General features: G+C 45.5%; 1 protein-coding gene across 2 annotated transcripts in view; it reads right to left on the bottom strand.

The window, feature by feature from the left end:
* Nucleotides 1-20280, bottom strand: part of MON2 (MON2 regulator of endosome-to-Golgi trafficking) — a 137048-nt gene that overhangs the window by 86310 nt on the left and 30458 nt on the right. For both annotated transcript variants that reach the window (XM_077265501.1, XM_077265500.1), the window contains exons 4-13: nt 19645-19776; nt 13642-13771; nt 10621-10718; nt 9229-9354; nt 8921-9115; nt 6996-7120; nt 5337-5476; nt 4825-4978; nt 2889-3115; nt 2178-2259 (exon numbers count right to left, since the gene is read on the bottom strand). In XM_077265501.1, coding sequence (XP_077121616.1) covers nt 2178-2259; nt 2889-3115; nt 4825-4978; nt 5337-5476; nt 6996-7120; nt 8921-9115; nt 9229-9354; nt 10621-10718; nt 13642-13771; nt 19645-19776 — 1409 coding nt within the window. The remainder of the gene's footprint in view (nt 1-2177; nt 2260-2888; nt 3116-4824; nt 4979-5336; nt 5477-6995; nt 7121-8920; nt 9116-9228; nt 9355-10620; nt 10719-13641; nt 13772-19644; nt 19777-20280) is intronic.

The raw sequence follows: 20280 nt of genomic DNA, 5'->3' as shown, positions 1-20280 counted from the left end.
AGTTATTGCGAGAACTGCAGTGGACGCGGACTTCTAGCGGTGTGACAAGGTACGACCTTATGTAACTTAGTAGACATGCGCAGTGAGCTGCATTTACACAGTTATTACGCATGTGACTAACCATTAGATGCGATTTTACTGCATCTAATGATAGTCAATGGGAAATTTACGCTGTGGGGACGGAGCGTCTCCGCATTGTAAATAGACATGCTGCGGTCTATAAAGATGCGCCGCATGTCCGTATACGCAGGTCTGCTGCCTGCGTCTCTGAACGCATAGCGGAGATGGGATTTCATGAAATCCCCTCCACTATGCTGAAACATCTGGATGCTGCGGGTTTGACGCCGCGGATGTACGCAGCGTCAAACCCGCAGCGTTTATGGACCGTGGAAACACAGCCTTAGAACTTTCTAGAATGTTCTCGGACTGTTCAATAATAGTCATACAAGTATAAAACCACAGGAGACACGAACCAACATTACGGTTTATGTTAATGCTGAGTAAGAGAATAATGTTTCGTAGTTAAAGAGCAATTATTTGTTTTAGATGGCATCAAGAGAATGTTTGCACCCAGCAGATGCATTTTGCTATGTGTGTGGACAATTTATAAAGACAAGAGCGAGAAAGTATTCCGTGAAAGTATGTCGTATGATGTGCGAGGCCTTCAAGGCGGTTTCACAAAATGTCCTTGTTTCCTTTGCCTCTGGGATAGCCGTGACACTATGGCGCACTATCACAGAAAGGACTGGCCACAGCGGACCGAGTTCTCTGTGGGGAAGAGCAACGTCAAGTGGGAGCCCCTGATAGAACCTCTGAAGGTGCTGATGCCACCACTGCACATCAAGTTAGGTCTCATCAAGCAATTTGTCACGGCTCTTGACAAGGAGTCCGCAGCTTTCAAGTACCTCCAAGATCTCTTTCCAAAGCTGTCCGAGGCAAAGGTCACGGCTGGTATCTTAGTCAGACCGCAGATCAAGAAGATCCTAGAATGTGATGAGTTCGCCAAACTGCAGAGCAGGACGGGGAAAGCGGCTTGGAACAGTTTTGTTGCAGTGGTTCATGGCTTCCTGGGTAATCACAAGGCTGAAAACTATGTGCAGTTGGTTCAGACTCTCATAAAGAATTACCCCATAATTGGATACAGAATGTCTCTCAAAGTCCATAATCCTTGAAGCTCATCTTGACAAGTTCAAGGAGAACATGGGAGCTTACTCAGAGGAGCAAGGCGAGTGCTTTCATCAAGGTATATTGGACTTTGAACATCTTTACCAAGGACATTAACTCACAAATCTAGAAAAACTACTCATTTCTGAACCTTTTTAAGTGATTTTTGACTGTCTTTGTCTATTTACCATGCAAGTGTTGTTTTTTATCACACCGCATGAACGAAAATATAATTTCCTTTTTTATGTCACAATAAATATGACATTTTTCTGGCCTGTGGTCATAAAATCAAAGTTTGTGCTGAATGTAGTCACTTTTCCATAGTCTTTAAACAAAGCAGTTGAAATATTACACTTGGAAGCCAGGAACAAAAATTGTGTTACATAGTGTTATAGGAACAGTTGAGCCAAGAAATTGTGGATAAAATGTCACTCCACAATTCCTATGGAAAAGCCCACGCAAACGCCAACAATTACTTTGCAACCTATCTTAAGAGATGGGAATACTGGAATATGTACTAAGATGTCTCTCCTTAATCTGCAGCTATTTGTAAAATGTTTCAATTCTCTTCAAAGAACAACTATGATTACTGACCGCATTCTAAGGTTTATAAACATTCCCCTTTACTTCCCATTGTATTGTTTCCCTTCCCTACCCCATCTATCCTATTTTATTGATATCATTTTCAAGAAAGTTATTTGAAAAAGGAACAGTTGCGCCCAGACAAAGGACGTATGGACTTTTACTTGGCTGCCAAGTTAGGTTCATATTACAGTTATTTGCGCCTACAGTGATTATTATCTATATAGCGCCATCAAACCAAGTAGCACTGTACATTACATGGCAGTAAGGTGCGCTAATTTAGATTCCAACACAGATCACACAGAAAAACGCAAAACACATAAAAGATGCCCAAGAAATCAAGTGAAAACCAATGGACTGAAAACATCTGAAATGTCATGTAAGAACCATTGAGGACTGTGACAACAAGCACAGACAGTCTTTCTTCTTACCTCGCATCCAAAAGCAAGGAGAGGGCCGCGAGCAGTCCACACCAACAGGCATTGATCATCTCCTCCCAAACCGTCCTACCAACTTTAAAAGGAGAAAGATTATTAAAGGGTTTGTCACTCAGTGTGACTGCAGACTTCCAAATGCCCTCAGTGCACACGCTATGTGCTGCGAGGACTCAGGACCGGAGGGTCTGTATGCATTATACATACTCCCGGCTAAAGCCCGACTAGTGGGCATGGCCTTGCTCCATACACTTGTATTGAGGGAGGCAGCACCCGGTCTAGTGATGCAGTCCAGTGGGCGTGGTCAACTAGAGGGTGTGGCCTAGCTCCATACAAGTGTATGGAAGCAAGGCTTTACCCACTGGCCGGGAGTATGTATAACTCAGACATACCCACGGATCGCAGGTCAGAAACCGGCAAATCCCCAAAGTGCGTGCGCTCGGGGGATTCATTAGTCTGCAGTCACACAGCGTGACTGCAGACTTATTGATCTGGACTGGACAATCCCTTTAAAGAAAAGTTTATTCTGAATAACGTTGGCCCAATCACTTTTATAGGAGTCCAGCACCTTAGTATATGGAGGAATCAAACATGTAGCCAAGTTTATTGCAGAAGACGCAAACATTTGAAAACCAACCAACCATAAGTCATGGTTTATGAGTCCTCTGCACAAAGTGACATTTTTATCCATATGAAAATGAGTAAAACCTGGCTCTTCCTCAGGTGGATCAGACGCAGCGCTGCCATCTTTCTGCTCAATGGTGGGTGATGGAGGTTCTTCTGCAGATATCTGGGAGTCCGTTTCAGCCTGACCAATCTCCCCTTCAATCATGGTAGTGATACCTCGCACCAGATCTAGCAAGCAGTGAAATGCCACAGACATGGCATAGCCCTCTGGGATAGTCGGAGGCTCCACTTTGTCCAGCATTTCAAGACTGCAACAGAAAGGGATTAGTCCAACTCAAGTGACTAAGAGAATGGTTCTAGAAAAAGCAAGAGTATGAGCACATGGTAATATACAATGTAAGCAATAACTGCACCACGGAGATCACACTGTGGCTCCTCTCCAAACAGTCACCACTACAAAAACACAAAAAGTGTAATGTTTCACTATGGGGCTAGAAAGTGACTGCTGATATTATTATTTAGCTTACTTGAAACCCTCAGTTTCCGTAAATGAATGACGTGCGATTATTGGAATCATTATGGGGGAATCTCAGCTCCCATTAAGTTTTTATCCTCTTGATATATTGCACTCATCATATTATATGGCTCTGTGAATCGTGATTTCGGACACTCTTTTCCCCCTGCGGTGGCAGTGGAGTCACAGGAGGAAGAAGCACAGCTCCTCCTCCAGGGGTCTCCATCAAAATAACGCTGATGGCAGTGTATGCGCAGACCTAAATCTTGGCTCATCCTAATCTGAGCATGCGCAGCACCCCGTGCCATGTTGCTAGAGACTGCCGGACATGAATGTGAGCTAGCGCTGCCCACGCAGAGCTAAAGACCCTGCCCACAGTTCCGCCCCAACAAACAAAGAGGCTATTTCACCAAAACTTCTAAAGTGAATTAAACAAGAACCAGGCTATGGATTTTTTCACTACAGGTACGCATTAAATCAGTATATCAGGGCCAGTATGGCCATACCTTTACTTTAATAGATTAAATCGTGATGACAGGTTCTCTGTAACATAGGCAAATTCCACTGCAATGCAAAACTACAACTCCCATCATGCGTGGCCAGGTAGGGATGATAGGAGCTGTAGTTTGGCAACAGCTGCAGAGTCACAGGTTGTGCGACATTGCTGTCCCCATACAACAGTGTTGCACAATCTGTTACCCTTCAGCAGCAGATTTCCACCATCACCGTGTCAGTGGACATGCTATTAAATATTTTACCATATTTTTTGCTCCAATTTTTTTCCCTATTTTCTTCCTCTAAAACCTAGTTGCATTTTATGGTCCGCTGCATCTTACAGTCCTAAAAATCCGGTTCTTACAATTGCTCATTTTGCCTTTCTACCCAGTTAATTCTTCTCTTCTCTGCTCTATGTAGTAACAGGAAGTCTCCATTCCCTGAATTTATCATTCCCCTCTTCACCTCCTGACCCAGCAGCTCCCTCCTCCCCCTGCCAGGGACATTTGCAGAGACTCATGAGTCATGCAGGGAAAACTGACTTCCTGTTTCTACATAGAGCCTAGAAGGATTCAGCTAGTCAGTTATTAATCAAGTGATGTCATAGATCTAATGGAAAGGATAAGAATTATCTGGGTAGAAAGGAAAAATGAGCAATTGTAAGTACACAGAGCTATAAAATATGATGACTGCAATATATTAAGTGGATACAAAATTTGATCATTTAGCTGCCGGGATGAAAACTAAATCTCCAAACACTAAAAAATACTCGGAGGACCCCCGAGTGTGCTCGAGAAATCTCGAGTAACGAGTATATTCACTCATCACTAATGCAGACATGTGACCTCTCGCACATTGAACACCTCGGAAGTGGCATACGCTGGATACACAGAGGTACTGGGAGGTGAGTTTGCATCAGTTTATTATTTTTAATCAATCAATGCCTTAAAAAAATGATTTTACTGCTGGACAACCTATTCAATAACAATGAATTTCTTGTGTACTTACTAGGTTGCTTTAGCGCTGCCTTGAACAGAGATGGTTAAGATTGGAATCCAGGTGCCTCGATATTCAAAAGCAGGGAGAACAGTTGTATTACCAGCTGCTGCGGCCATCCCTGGGGTAGCTGGGTTTACGGCAGGGGCACTGGAGCTCGAGCCAGCTGTAAATAAAGCAAAAGCTTTAACACACCCCAAGAACAGTCATAAAACTTTGATATGGGCAGAATGGTGGCTCAGTGGTTAGCACTGCAGCCTCGGAGCACTGGGGTCCTGGGTTCTGATCCCACCAAGGACAACATCTACGAGAAGTTTGTATGTTCTCCCCATGTTTCCGTGGGTTTCCTCCAGTTTCCTCCCACATTCCAAAGACATACTAGTAGGGAATATAGATTGTGAGCCCCAATGGGGACGGTATCCAGAATGTCAAAATGCAAAGCGGAGGTGACAAATACCAAGAGTGACAGAGTGAAAGAGAAGGTGAGACTGATAGACACAGAAAGCGAGAGTAAAAGAAATTACCAATGGGGATGGGTGCAGTGGAGGCATTTCCAGTACTCGGTATAAGGAACAGGGACTGAATAAAGGATCCCAACGCATTGACAATGTCTCGGAAAACTTTTGTGGAGTGTTGTTTCATGTCATAGGACTGGCAGAAAGATCTGAGTAGTTAAACAAGTTACGGTTAGTTAAAAAGGAAAAAACACATATGGAACGATAATGCTGTAATAATCAGCTAAAAGCCCACACAGAAATAAATAGCAATCATGGAGATGCTCATCATTCATTGAATAAGAAATCGAGACATATGTAAGAGCCATGACCTCCATTTCCAATAATAAAAAAAGGAGATTTTGGGTAATTACCATAAAATCTCTCTCGGAGCCTTCATTGGGGACACAGGTAACCATGGAGTTATACTGCTGCCGCTAGGAGGCTGACACTAGGCAGGAAACGGTTAGCTCCTCCTCAGCGGGGTACACCCACCGACTGGATCCTAGCTGATCAGTTAGCAGTTAGACATGGAACCGAGAAAAAACACAACCCTGGACTAAAACCTGGCGGGTGCTGTGTCCCCTAACCAAGGCTCAGAGAAAGATTGTACAGGGATTATGCAAAAAATCTGCTTTTCTCTATCACTTCATTGGAGAAACCATACGATGTCCCAAAACAGTCCCAAGGATGGGAGATAAAACCGTAGAAGGAAACGGAAAAAAAACAGAGGTGAAAAACTAATCTTTTGCAGACTGGAAGACGGTCATCAGGAGCCCCAGGTAGGAGAGTCGCTGAAATCGGGTCAGTCTTCCCTGCAGACACCGTTTCACTATGAAGGATGAGATGGCCGAAAATAGGTGGCAAAGACCAGCCAACCCGCCACCTAACCGCCTGGCCACCCCGCCACCTAACCGCCTGGCCACCCCGCCACCTAACCGCCTGGCCACCCCGCCACCTAACCGCCTGGCCACCCAGCCACCTAACCGCCTGGCCACCCCGCCACCTAACCGCCTGGCCACCCCGCCACCTAACCGCCTGCCCACCCCGCCTCCTAACCGCCTGCCCACCCCGCCTCCTAACCGCCTGCCCACCCCGCCACCTAACCGCCTGGCCACCCAGCCACCTAACCGCCTGGCCACCCCGCCACCTAACCGCCTGGCCACCCCGCCACCTAACCGCCTGGCCACCCAGCCACCTAACCGCCTGGCCAGCCCGCCACCTAACCGCCTGACCACCCCGCCACCTAACCGCCTGGCCACCCCGCCACCTAACCGCCTGGCCACCCAGCCACCTAACCGCCTGGCCAGCCCGCCACCTAACCGCCTGACCACCCCGCCACCTAACCGCCTGGCCACCCTAGACACGCTTCATGTGTTATAGGGTTATGGTCCTGCTGTGTAGACACGAGAGGGCACGATGTGGATCAGAGCACATTGCTTTCTCAGTCTCTAGTGTGAGCTGTAACACACAACAAGGCCCTAAGGTAACAACAGGTCTGGGAGCAAACCGGTGTCTGCCTCCTACGGACACTGAGCAAAACCTGATCTGCCTAGTGTCAGCCTCCTAGTGGAGCAGCATATCCCCATGGTGTCCTGCATCCCCCAATGAAGCGATAGAGAAACTATAGTATAAGCTTTATATGAACTGTTCATTAAAGCGAAAACCAAGAAGTGTAACCCAAAGTACCTGAGCAGCTGGGGCTGAACGCACAGCCTGTGTATAGACTCCACAGCCACAGCTCGGAGCCACTGTGGCTTATCGGCATCCAGAAATTTCACTAATAGTGATAGAAAGATCTCACACTCAGTCACCTACAAAAGAAACTGGGCTTATTCACTGCTTTCTGGACACTGCAGTGCCCCCAACTCATATGAAGCATGGATTGTGTCAGTTCACATACGTGGAATAAAGAGACTTCACACTGGATGAACAGGTCATGAAAGCGATAACGCAAATTGCACAGTGCAGATAGAGGGGTCACTAAATGTATGATGACAACAGAACTCCTCACAAAGAAAGTCACAGTCACATCAAATCTGCTTAAAGGGGAATCTGGCAGCAGGTTTTTGCTACCTCATTTGAGAGCACAACGCACAGGGCAGAGACCCTGATTCCAGGGATGTGTCACTTACTGGGCTGCATTTTATATTTTTCTTTAAATCGCTGATTTATCTGCTGTAGATCTTCCAATTCTCTGAACGCTGAGCTCTGTATAAACCACATACACCACTGATTGACAACATTCTGTTTACACTGTGCATAGGCAGAAAGCTGCCAATCATTGATGGGGTGGGGTTATACAGAGCTCATGATTATAGAGGACTACATGACAGCAGATTTACTAGTCCTCTAGTGATACAATCAATGCTTAATCAGCAGACCAGTAAGGGGTCCATTTACACAGAACGACCAGCGGCACAATACGACCATAAATCCGTAAACTTTACTGATCGGAGGTTATTTGTATGCCTGTTTACACAGGCAGACCATAGTAAACGATGCACCCTGAGCGATCTATTGTAGATGGCGCCGTTCACATAGGCTACCATAGTCCTCGGCTGTGTGAGTCCTGTTTATGCAGGACAACGCACCGCCAAGAACAATGATCTTTTATGCCATTTAAAAGATCATTTCACCTATTCAACAACTGTGTTGATCGCTCATCGGGTGATGGTCAGCCAGTTTACACGGCAAGATAATCGTGAAATGACAATTTTTTTACAACGCTCGTTCATGATTATCCTTTAGTGTAAAGGCCACTTAAGTGACACATAACTGGAATCAGGGTCTCTGTCTCTACATTATGCTGCCGCCAGATTGAATAGCAAAAATCTGGTGACAGATAGTCTTACAATGATAGAATAACTGTTGTCATAGATGTTTATCCGATTTGTGTGCCTACTGTCAGTTTTCACAGCTGTCAGTAGTGTACAACTATCTGTAACGTTTAATGTAAGTTTACTTCCAATAGGTGGCACTAGAGTTCAAGTCCTTTTCCTCTCTAAAGAGGTCATTTGCATATTTACTTTCCCAGGGCTGGCTTGTATAAGCCAGGGCTGGCACATCCCTTTCCATAAGGAGAAACCTTACCCCTTAGATCCCAGTCTCAAGCCTCCCACCCTAGCCAAATCAGATCTCATACTTTGCACTGATGAGGGGCAACACCCCAAAGCAATGTGTCTGCATATTGAGATTCTGGTTTGGCTTTTATCCTAAGCCATGTGACAAGACTCGTGTTAGGATCAATATTGACTTCTAGGATTGCTACTTCCAATAGGTGGCGCTAGAGTCCATGTCTCTGAAGAGGCAAGTGTGGTAAGCACTGAAACACCATGCAGACTGAGGGGGTCTGCTCGTCTCCATAGATTGTAGACCTTCTACGGAGCCTCGTGGGCACCGTCATACAGGAGCTGATCTGCCTCCTGAGCTCAGCACTCCTCACAATGGCACAGACTTTATACTGGCTCACTTTTTCTTAATCTACCAGAAAATTCTTCCTCTATGCTGAAACTCATATATTGAAAAAGTGATATATCCTTTGAAGAAGAAAAACTAATTCTAAGACATGCACCAAACTCCCCAGAAAATGTGAAATAAATGTATTGCCTTACCAACAGGCCATAAAATTGCTTAATAAGTACGGATACAACTCGGAGCAGTCTCATACATATAGGAAAATAGGGTTTCTCCACCGGAGCAGGAGAAGAGTTACTACTGGAGCCTTGGCGGAATTTAATATTTGGCGAAAACAGCTTAATCACAAGAGGACACACACGTTCTTTCAATAGGAAACTAAATTCTTGATGCTGTAAAATAAAAAAGAAGAGAAATTAACTAAAGCAAACATGATATGAGACTTTTCTCTAGAAACTTATCACCTACCTCTCAGTTCCAGACATGAAGCAATAGCTGTAATTACCTGCAAGAAAACTTGTGGAAAGTCATTCAGGACCGATTCCAGAAGTTCCAAGCCAAACGTCCTTGTCATTTCTGTCATTCCTACCAGCCAATAGGGAGCATCGGCATTAACCAGCTGACACAAATCCTAAGGAAGTCAGGGGAAGGCATTCATCAGATTATTAAGTATTAATAATGCAGAACCCTAGTAAACACCATTGAAAGCTGCATTCGGCATCTTTAGGGCTCGTGCAGACGACCGTATGATCGGTCAAATATTGGACTGCACTCGGACCAGTGTTAGTCTAAGGGACTGCGCACATGTCCGATTTTTTCCTTGGATAGAGCTGGACCAAGGGACAAAAATCACAGTATGCTGAGTTTTATTCAATATTGGATCGCACTCAGCCATGCAAGTCAATGAGTGTGTAGAAAACTTCAGACTGCACTCGGATGACACCAATTTTCACAGACTGAGAGAATGGGGAAGATGGAGAAATTTGTATTCCATCTTCTCCTCATCTGAGAGGCCCTCATCACACCATAGCTTACATTTACATGACTAGATGACTACATGAGACCCTGATCACCCCCTCATCACACCCTGATCACCCCCTCATCACACCATAGCCTTACATCTACATGAGTAGATGACTACATGAGACTCTGATCACACCCTGATCACCTCCTCATCACACCATAGCCTTACATCTACATGACTAGATGAATACATAAGACCCTGATCACCCCCTCATCACACCATGGCCTTACATCTACATGACTAGATGACTACATGAGACTCTGATCACACCCTGATCACCTCCTCATCACACCATAGCCTTACATCTACATGACTAGATGAATACATAAGACCCTGATCACCCCCTCATCACACCATGGCCTTACATCTACATGACTAGATGACTACATGAGACTCTGATCACACCCTGATCACCTCCTCATCACACCATAGCCTTACATCTACATGACTAGATGAATACATAAGACCCTGATCACCCCCTCATCACACCATAGCCTTACATCTACATGACTAGATGACTACATGAGACTCTGATCACACCCTGATCACCTCCTCATCACACCATAGCCTTACATCTACATGACTAGATGAAAACATGAGACCCTGATCACCCCCTCATCACACCATAGCCTTACATCTACATGACTACATGAGACCCTGATCACCCCCCTCATCACACCATAGCCTTACATCTACATGACTAGATGACTACATGAGACCCTGATCACCCCCTCATCACACCCTGATCACCCCCTGATTACACTCTCATCACCCCCTCATCACACCATAGCCTTACATCTACATGACTAAATGAGACCCTGATCACCCCCTCATCTCACCCTCGCCTTACATTTACATGACTAGAAGCATTACCTGAAAGAGCATATAGGCATCTTTAGCACATGGCTTCAAGGTGCTGACAGATCTCCGATTACTGTTTCCTGTGACAGGCACGGGCGGCTCCACAACATCTGCATATCATAATGATAGATTTTAATGTTCCAAGATACCTATTAAGCATTGGGGTTCTCCTGTAATGACCCCATTTTTAAAAAAATATTAACAGGCAAAGTAGCATCTGCATAGTATTACAGCAAACCAACTAATACATCACATGGCATATAAGAATGAACAGCCGTACAACCCTCAAATAAACTGCCATATTTTTGTAGATTAATTACTAGATAATTAACCTCGGCTTGCCCCTCAGTGAGGAAACATTCATGTATTGACTCACGTACACAGCAAGGGCTTTTCACTTCTCCTTCCTATAATTTGATTTTCATTAGGTTTCTAAATATTGAAGGGGACCTCTGATTAATCAGACAAAACATGCCAACTTTGCAATCAGAATTATATATAAAAAAAAAAAAATACCCCGTGTCTAGAAACTGCCAAGCAAATAGCTTCTTCAGAGAAGTAGAGGACTTTAACTCTAGCCCCACCTATTGGAAGTAGCAATCCTAAAAGTCAAAAAAGGCTGGCCTATAGCAAAAATTAACATGCCTTCTGTATACAAGACGATCCAATCCAAAGGGACTGATCGAGTGGCAAAATGTGTTGATGAATAATGGATACATTAGGTAGATGTTCTGACAGGGAATCAAAAGAGATCCAAGAGCACCATAACAAATATGTAACATTAATATCTAGAGATGGGCTCTTTAAAAAATAATTCTAAGCAAAAGAATTGTTGTGTACGATCTAGCAAAGAAATGTGACATGTACTTGAGGTATAATCCCTTTGAGAAAACTTTCATTGTATTGATTTACAATTTGACTACAGTATGTTAAAGAGACTCTGTCTCCAGGTTTTTGCAACATGATGAAGGGACATAAACCCTGATTCCAGTGATGTGTCACATACTGGGCTGCTTGCTGCAGTTTGATTAAATCACTGATTAATCTGCTGCTGAGCTACCAGCTCTCTGAATACTAAGCTCTGTATAACCCCGCACACCAATTGACAGGTTACTGTGTATACTTTCATAGCCAGAAAACTGCCAATCAGTACTAGAGGTCAAGGTTATACAGAGCTCACGAATATGGAGAACTATCTGGTAGCTGGTTTACTAGTCCTTTATCCTCCAACTAAGAAAACAGGAAGTTTAAAAAAAAAAAAACTACATCAAGCAGCCCAGTAAGTGCCACATCACTGGAATTCAGGTCTCTGTCTCCACATTTTGATCAGATGGCAAAAACTTGATGACACATTCTCTTTAGGTGCCACAATTTCCAGATAGGGAGGAAGAGAAATCCATTTGGGCAAGCACCAATCCAGCCCCCACCCAAAAAAAAAAATAATGGCCAATATGGTTATGAACCATTAAAGCATTTGTCCAAATCAAAAACTTTACCTTTAGATGCATTTTAAACACTAGATGGTGGCCCGATTCTAACGTATCGGGTATTCTAGAATATGTAGGTAGTATATAGCACAGGCTACGTACTATATTGCACAGTGACGTAGTATATAACAGAACCGACGTAGTATATAACATAACTACGTAGTATATAACAGAGCTACGTAGTATGTAACACAGCGTACGTAGTATATAGCAGAGCTACGTAGTATATAACACAGCCACGTAGTATATAACATAGCCACGTAGTGTATTGCACAGGTATGTAGTATATTGGTCAGCCACGTAGAATATAGCAGAGCCACGTAGTATATTGCACAGCCACGTAGTATACTGGACAGTCACGTTGTATATTGCACAGTCACGTTGTATATTGCCCAGCTACATAGTACATAGCACAGAGATGTAGTATATAACAGAGCCCAAGCAGTATGTAACACAGCCCACGTAGTATATAGCAATGTGGGCACTATATGCGTGGTTAAAAAAAAGACTTAAAATAAAAAATAAACATATACTCACCTTCCGAAGGCCCCTTGAAGTCCTGGCCCTGTGTGCGGTGCACGCGGCAGCTTCCGGTCCCAGGGTTGGTATGAGCGCAGGACCTGTGATGACGTCGTGGTCACATGATCGTGACGTCATGGCAGGTCCTTCTCGCATAGCATCCTTGACACCGGAATCTGCCGCTTGCACTGCCGAGGACAGCAGCCGACGTCGGAAGGTGAGAATAATCTTTTTTATTATTATTATTATTATTTGTAACATTAGATCTTTTTACTATTGCATACGCAGCATCAATAGTAAAAAGTTGGTCACACAGGGTTAATAGCTGCGTTAACGGAGTGCGTTACACCGCGGTCCATTAACGCTGGCATTAACCCTGTGTGAGCGCTCAGCGCTGACTGCAGGGCAGTAAAGCAGCGGCTTTTTCGTTGCCAGACTATGGCCGTCACTGATTGGTTGTGGCAATGGTCGTGGGCGTTTTGCCACGACCAATCAGCGACTTGGATTTCCATGACAGACAGAGGCCGCGACCAATGAATATCCGAGACAGACAGAAAGAAAGAAAGACGGAAGTAGACCTTAGACAATTATATAGTTGATTAATATAAGGAACTTTCTCATACAGTATTAGCTCTAAGATGTTCCAGTAGCAAAACTTTTGGTTTGTTCTGGACACAAGAAAGAGTTTTTTGTGTCAGCATATCATCAGTGCTGCGTGGGAAGGAGGATGGCTACCTGGCTCATTTAATAGCCAAGCCAGGCCCTTTCTTTATCTATGCAGCAGCTGTGAACAACAATGGGGTTGGCTTCCCTGGTATAATGAGCCAGTCAGCCAGCCCCCTTCACATACCGCATTAATGAGCTGACAAAGTAAATTCTCTTCTGTGAGATACCAGGACCCAAAAACTGACTGAAAACTAAAGATCAGGACACCATTAAAAAGAAAAATACATCTGTATGTACTATAAATTTAGAGCATAGTAATCTATGGAGCATGTACCGAATTAATATGTGTAGTCCATGTTACCTTTGTGCCTTTCATCTTCAGCTACCATCCTCTCAAACACCACGGTGACTACCTGCCGCACCGTTGCTGCAGCCGTGTTATTCGTTATGTTGTCTTTAGTGAAGTGCAGTCTGAAGCAGAGAACGATTGCCTGCAAAATATAGCAGTGAAGAAATCACATTAATTGCAAGAAAGAAGGGGGAAGTACTGAATTTAAGTACCCAAAAGAGGGATTTTTGGTACTCCCTGTAAAATCTCTTTCTTGGAGCCTTCATTGGGGTACACAGGTAACCATGGCTGTATACTGCTGTCGCTAGGAGGCCGACATTAGGCAAAAAAAAAAAAAAAAGGAAAATAGCTTCTCCTCAGCAGTATACACCCACCGACTGGCACAAAGCACATCAGTTTGTGTTAAAGTAGTAGGAGAAGCAACCAAAACTCAACATATGTACCAACCCAACAAACAAAGGCACGTAGGTCCAAAGAGGTACAAACAGTTAGGGAGGGTGCTGTGTGCCCCTCAATGAAGGCTCCAAGAAAGAGATTTTACGGCGAGTACCAAAAATCCCTCTTTCTTTGTCGCTTCATTGGGGGACACAGGTAACCATGGGATGTCCCAAAGCAGCCCCAAGGCTGGGAAACAGAAAAAATGCAAAGAAAGCAGAGTCAGGTTGGGCGGTGGGCAACCGCCGCCTTCAGCACCTTCCTTCCCAGGCCTGCATCAGACGAGGAATGGGTATGAACCCTGTAAAACCTCACAAAGATGACCAGGTCACAGCCTTACAAATCGGTAAAGAAGAGGCCCGGTGACGAACTGCCCAGGAAGCCCCCACCGCCCAGGTGGAGTGAGCCTTTACCCCTGGAGGAGGCTGTATGCCCTTAATGCGATATGCCTCCAACGACGACCTTCAGAGATGATGAATAGGGCATCACAGTGACTAAAGGAAGAAGTCCTTGAAAGGTAGACTCAGATAGCTCTGACCAGATCCAGCTTGTGGAGAGACGTCTCCAGGGAATGGACCGGAGAGGGAGGGACAGAGAGAAGGAAAGACAATTTCCTCATTAATATGAAATGAAGAGACCACCTTAGGCAAGAAGGAAGGAACGGGTCTGAGAACCACCTTGACCTGATGTAGAATCAGGAATGGAGAACGGCAGGATAGTGCCGCTAACTCAGAGACTCTCCTGATGGACGTACTGGCAACTAAAAAGGCAAACTTCCATGACAGGAGAGAAAATGTAACATCCTAAATGGTTTCAAAAGGAGGGCGCTAGAGGACACCAAGAACAAGGTTAAGATCCCATGGATCTATCGGAGGACGATAAGGAGGTGCCAGGTGGGTAACTCTTTGAAGGAAAGTCTTTACCTGGGGATGAGAAGCCAGATTTCGTTGGAAAAGAATCGACAGTGCGGAAAATTGACCCTTAAGGGTACTGAGTGATAGACTAGAGTCAAGACCTGATTGGAAAAAACCCAGGAAAGAAGGAAGGGAAAAGGACATAGGGACCAAATTGTTGTTCTCACTCCACCGAAAAAAGGCCTTCCAGTATCTGTGATAGATACGTGAGGATGCCGGTTTTCTCGCCCTAATCATGTCCTGAATCACCTGATGGGAAAAACTGGCCTTCTTCAGGACTGCGGCCCCAATGGCCATGCCGTTTTAATCAAAGACTGTGATCTCTTGAGGAAGAGGGGCCCTTGTGAGAGACAATCTGGACGGTCTGGAAGCCTCCAAGGGGCGTCCCATGAGCATGTTCACTAGCACCGAGTACCAGGCCCTTCTGGGCCAGTCTGGAGCTACCAGGATTGTGGGAATCCTTTCCGCCTTTATCTATTTCACGACTCTTGGAATAATGGTGAGAGGCAGAAAAAGATAAGGCAGCTGGAATTGGGACCACGGGATTACTAGGGCATCGCAACCGATGGCTAGTGGATCTTGGGACCTGGCTACGAACGTAGGCACCTTGTGGTTCATCCGAGACACCATGAGGTCGACGTCAGGGGTGCGCCATCTTTGGAACATCTGCTCGAAGGGGTTGAGAGACCACTCGCCCGACGAGAGGCCCTGACGAATCAGAGAATCGGCAGCCCAATTGACCACCCCCAGTATATGCACGGCTGATATGTTAGGAATATGACATGCTGCCCAAATTAGAATCCTTGCTACTTTTCCCATGACCTGTTTGCTGCGTGTCCCGCCCTGATGGTTTATATAAGCCATGGCAGTGGCATTGTCCAACTGGATGCTGACCGGATAGCAAAGAAAATTGCCCTGATCTCAAGGAGATTGAATGGGAGAGCGGCTTCTTGGGAGTTCCAGTGACCCTGTGCTGTGTGATGAAGAAAAAAAGCTCCCCATCAGAGGAGACTAGCATTGGTAGTGATGACCGGCCATCGGAGAGGAAGGAAGGATTTCCGACGTAGAATAGAGGCGGAGAGCGTCCACCATGAGCCAGGATTCTTGGCGGACGATACTGAAAGAAACGTCTTTCTAGGGGGGAATAAAAGTCGATTTTGTAGCCTGAAGTCACAATTAGTGATGAGCGAATATACTCGTTAATCGAGATTTCCTGAGCACGCTCGGGTGTCCTCCGAGTATTTTTTTAGTGCTCGGAGATTTAGTTTTCATCGCCGCAGCTGAATAATTTACATCTGTTAGCCAGCATAAGTACATGTGGGGGTTGCCTGGTTGCTAGGGAATCCCCACATGTAATCAAGCTGGCTAAGAGATGTAAATCATTCAGCTGAGGTGAGGAAAACAATCTCCGAGCACTAACAAATACTCGGAGGACACCCGAGCATGCTCGGAAAATCTTGAGTAATGAGTATATTCGCTCATCACTAATCACAATCTCTTTGACCCAGGCATCATCGACCACCAACAACCAGGAATCCCGGAAGAGAAAAAGCCGGCCTTCCACCCTGGTGAGATTCCCGGGTGGGATCATGCCAAAGAGAACCTGTTTGAACGGGACCCTGAGGGCTTGAAGGAGCGACCCTTTGGACGCCAGTGAGGAGTTGGTTTGAAGGATGGCTTATTTCTTTCCCTTTGGGTGGAAGAGTGGTCCTGCTGAGAGGAAGCATCTGAAGGGGAGAAGGGCTGAAAGGAACGAAATTGGAGCAATCTTTTTCTATTGCAAGGATGTTTAGGTTTAGACTGGGGAAGAGAAATGTTCTTCCCATCGGTAGCATCTGAAATTATTTGATCCAGCTTGGGCCCAAACATTCTAGAGCAATGGAAGGAGACGTTAGTGAGAGACTTTTAAAACTGTGGATCTGCATTCCAAGGCTTTCAACCAGAGAATGCGACATATGGCAACAATGTTGCTGGTAGTCTGGGCGGGACAACTGGCCGCATCCAAGAAAACTGTCACGAGATATTTGCCAGCATGGGCAATCTGGTCTGCCATGTTGGCCAGCTCATCCGGAGAGGCTGCCGCTAGGATACCCTGACAAATTATTCTTGCCCAGGCAGACATGGACTTTGCCACCCAGGTGTGGCAAAAATGGGACAGAGGGAGGAGCCGGCTACTTCAAAGGCTGACTAAGCCAAGGATTCAATCTGCCTATCCATAGAGTCCTAAAGAGATGTTCCGTCCGGCAGAGACAAGACTGTCTTGGAGGACAGACGAGAAACCATCAGAACAACATTAGGGGACTCTGTCTATCTACTAACAAGGTCTGGGCTAAAGGGATAAAGAATGTTTAGCTGCTTCCTTCCCGGGAAGTGCTTTTCAGGGTGTTCCTAGTGTTTAGACATGATTGCTTCAAATTCCCTGTGATTGGAAAAGGTCCGGGAAAGACGTTTCACTCGTTTGAAGGAAACGGGAGTGATCCTGGGCAGAGACCTCATCCTCCTTCAAATTAAGAGTTTGAATAATAGCGAAGATAAAGCTATTGACCATATCCTGCAATTTTGAGACCTGGTCTGTATCAGACTCCGACTGAGAATCCACATCCGACCCAAAAGCTGCCTCCAAGGAGGGGTCATGGGATAAGGAAGGCATCCTTGAGGATGCTGAAAAGCCTGGGAAACTGGAGGAGGAACTGGAAAGAGCCCGCTTCCTTGACTTTGTACCTGATCTGTCCCATTGAAGGTCGTGATCAGGTGCATGCGAACCACCGTGAGAGGCATTTGGAGCATTGGTGGCGGTGAACAAGTGTGGTAGTTGCTCTAGGACCTGGACCAGAGACTGCGATACCTTTGTCAGGTCAGAGAACAATTGGGACATAGCAATAGCCCACTCCGGATGAAGGGGTGTGCTCCCATCCAAGGGTGGTAGGGGGCTCCTGTGGGGCAGACATGGTAGAAGGGCTGCAAGACTGACAGAAAGGAGAAGGCTGACCTGAAGACCACTTCCTTTTGCAGAGTGCACAGGTGTAATGAATAATAGTAGGCTTAGAGGGGAAAAAGAAGCCTCTCTAGGGTTGGGCATAAGTCGAGCCTTGCTAATACTGCTGTGAAGGGCTACAAAGGAGAGCAGAAAAAAGAGAGGGCAGAGCCTACCCGATGTCAGTGATGACCAGCAGATGACTGTGGGGCTGGCTGTGTCCCCGTGTGCAGGTGTCTGCAGGTCAGATGCAGAGAGTGCAGGGTATGGCAGTGTATCAGACAGGTACTTAAATCTGCTGAGGCACAAGCCCTGATTGAGCATTGGCTGTGCTGTGTTACAATGTACTGCAGAGGGCGTGGCGGATCTGCTAGTGAAAACTGAAAGTACCCCTCGGATTGGCTGATATGCCAGAGGAAGCCGGGAAGAGGCGCAGCCAGAAAAAAGAAGGGGGTGTAGCCCACAAAGACTGAGACTAGCCAGGAAGAAATGGCCGCGGCTGTGCGGGATCACCCTATGCACTAACTCCACCCTGTCCCGTGCGGTGGCAGATGGAGGAACAGTAATCCTTCCCAGACCTTCCACGTGCAGCTACGGAGGGAAGGAGGGGAACATACCTGCAAGGTGACTCCCGATAGCTCTTCGCCGATGAGGATGCCTTCAGAAGCCCTCGGGTGGATGAGGGTCACTGGGATGAGAGATCCTTTTTCCCGCACCATCTCCAGATGGTGCAGAAGACGGCGCCAACCTCTTACAAGAAGGGGGAAGGCCACCACTGGTGACCACCATCTTCCTCCCAGCCGAGAAGAGGGGTGGGGTGGGGAAAAGGCTAGGACCGGCCACTGGGAATCACCCTGAAGCACCTGTGAAGGTGACAGGGGATTAGGTCCTGCCTTGTGGGTGGAGAGTTGGTGATGTGGGTGACACCACTCTGCTCTCTCGGTCGCACCGGTACGGAAAACAAGGTGAGAAAATATACCCTGTTACCCTAAGGAATAATAACCTGAAAAACAAAGGGAAAAAGATTAATAAAAATACAACAGGTGACTTGAAAAAGAAAATGCGGATCTGGGATCAGACCCAGGTCCGCCTCCTACTGTGCTTTGTGCCAGTCGGTGGGTGTATATGGCTGAAGAAGAGCTATTTTCCTTTATTTTGCCTAGTGTCAGGCTCCTAGGGACAGCAGCATACACCCATGGTTCCCCTGTATCCCCCAATGAAGTGATAAAGAAATATAAAAATCAAATGCTTTCTAAAATACTTAGTTTTTCTATTCCGGTCACTGCCACATGCTTTCAGATTTACCATATGTAATGTTGGCGCCGCGCTTAACTATCAGAATCTCTTCTACTCATAAAAGTGAACAGGGCTCATATTAAATCTCTTCTGCAACTAAATTTCCTTAATTTACTGGCATTAATAAAAACACAGAAACCTCAAAAAATTCATAGAAGGGTACAAATATATAATGAATATTCTCTTTATTAATGAATAAACCACAGATGATCCTTAATGAAGCGGTAGCGAAACAGTGAGGGGGGTTGTGGTAGGTCTTTGTTTATTGCATTGTTATAATCGCTATATATATTATCCATTATTCTCTCATAGGATTTATTAATAAATACAAAACTGAAAAAAATACATAAAACAAATGTATAAAATAGAATAAATCAATTTGTTCAGCATGGTTACCTTTGATAATGCGTCATCGTGAACCACCGTGTTAGTTGTTAAAAGCACCAAAACGGTCTGTAGAAGCTTTAATTCTTCCAGTCCATTTTCCATCAGCTGCCATAGCATATTGATTATATTACCAGCAGCAGCCTTTGAAGATAAAAGAACATAACTTTAAAAGAGCTATGTATTAAAATGCTGTCCGGAATATTAAGGGTGTGCTCAGGAGAGGAAGGTGAACCTGCACATCACTACAGCTGGATGGCACCTGCACAGTTCCCACCACTGCAGGTCCACAAGCAGGACACCACTAACGACAGGAGCTAAAGGACTGTGCTAAAGTACGTAAGTATACGGTTTGTGTGCAGTAGAGTTGTGTGTATATACTGTGTATGCAGCAGTGTTAGTTGTCACAGGAGCATTGTGTGTAGAATGTGAAGGCTGCATAGAAACACTAACAAGAGCTGACCTAAAGCGGATCTGTCACCAGGTTTGGATGATATAAGATACAGCATCACCTTTCAGGGCTGATATACAACATTCTATAATGCTACCCGACCTGTAAGAGAAGAAAAAGAACTTATTATACTCACCTGCAGGGCGGTTTGGTCAGAGGCGTGTCGAAGGTCTTGGTCTGGCAACTCCCATCTTCTT

The sequence above is a fragment of the Ranitomeya variabilis genome, chromosome 5 (assembly GCF_051348905.1).
Source record: "Ranitomeya variabilis isolate aRanVar5 chromosome 5, aRanVar5.hap1, whole genome shotgun sequence".
NCBI lineage: Eukaryota > Metazoa > Chordata > Amphibia > Anura > Dendrobatidae > Ranitomeya > Ranitomeya variabilis.
The sequence above is the reverse complement of the archived record's forward strand: the minus strand, read 5'-3'. Positions and strand labels throughout refer to the sequence as shown.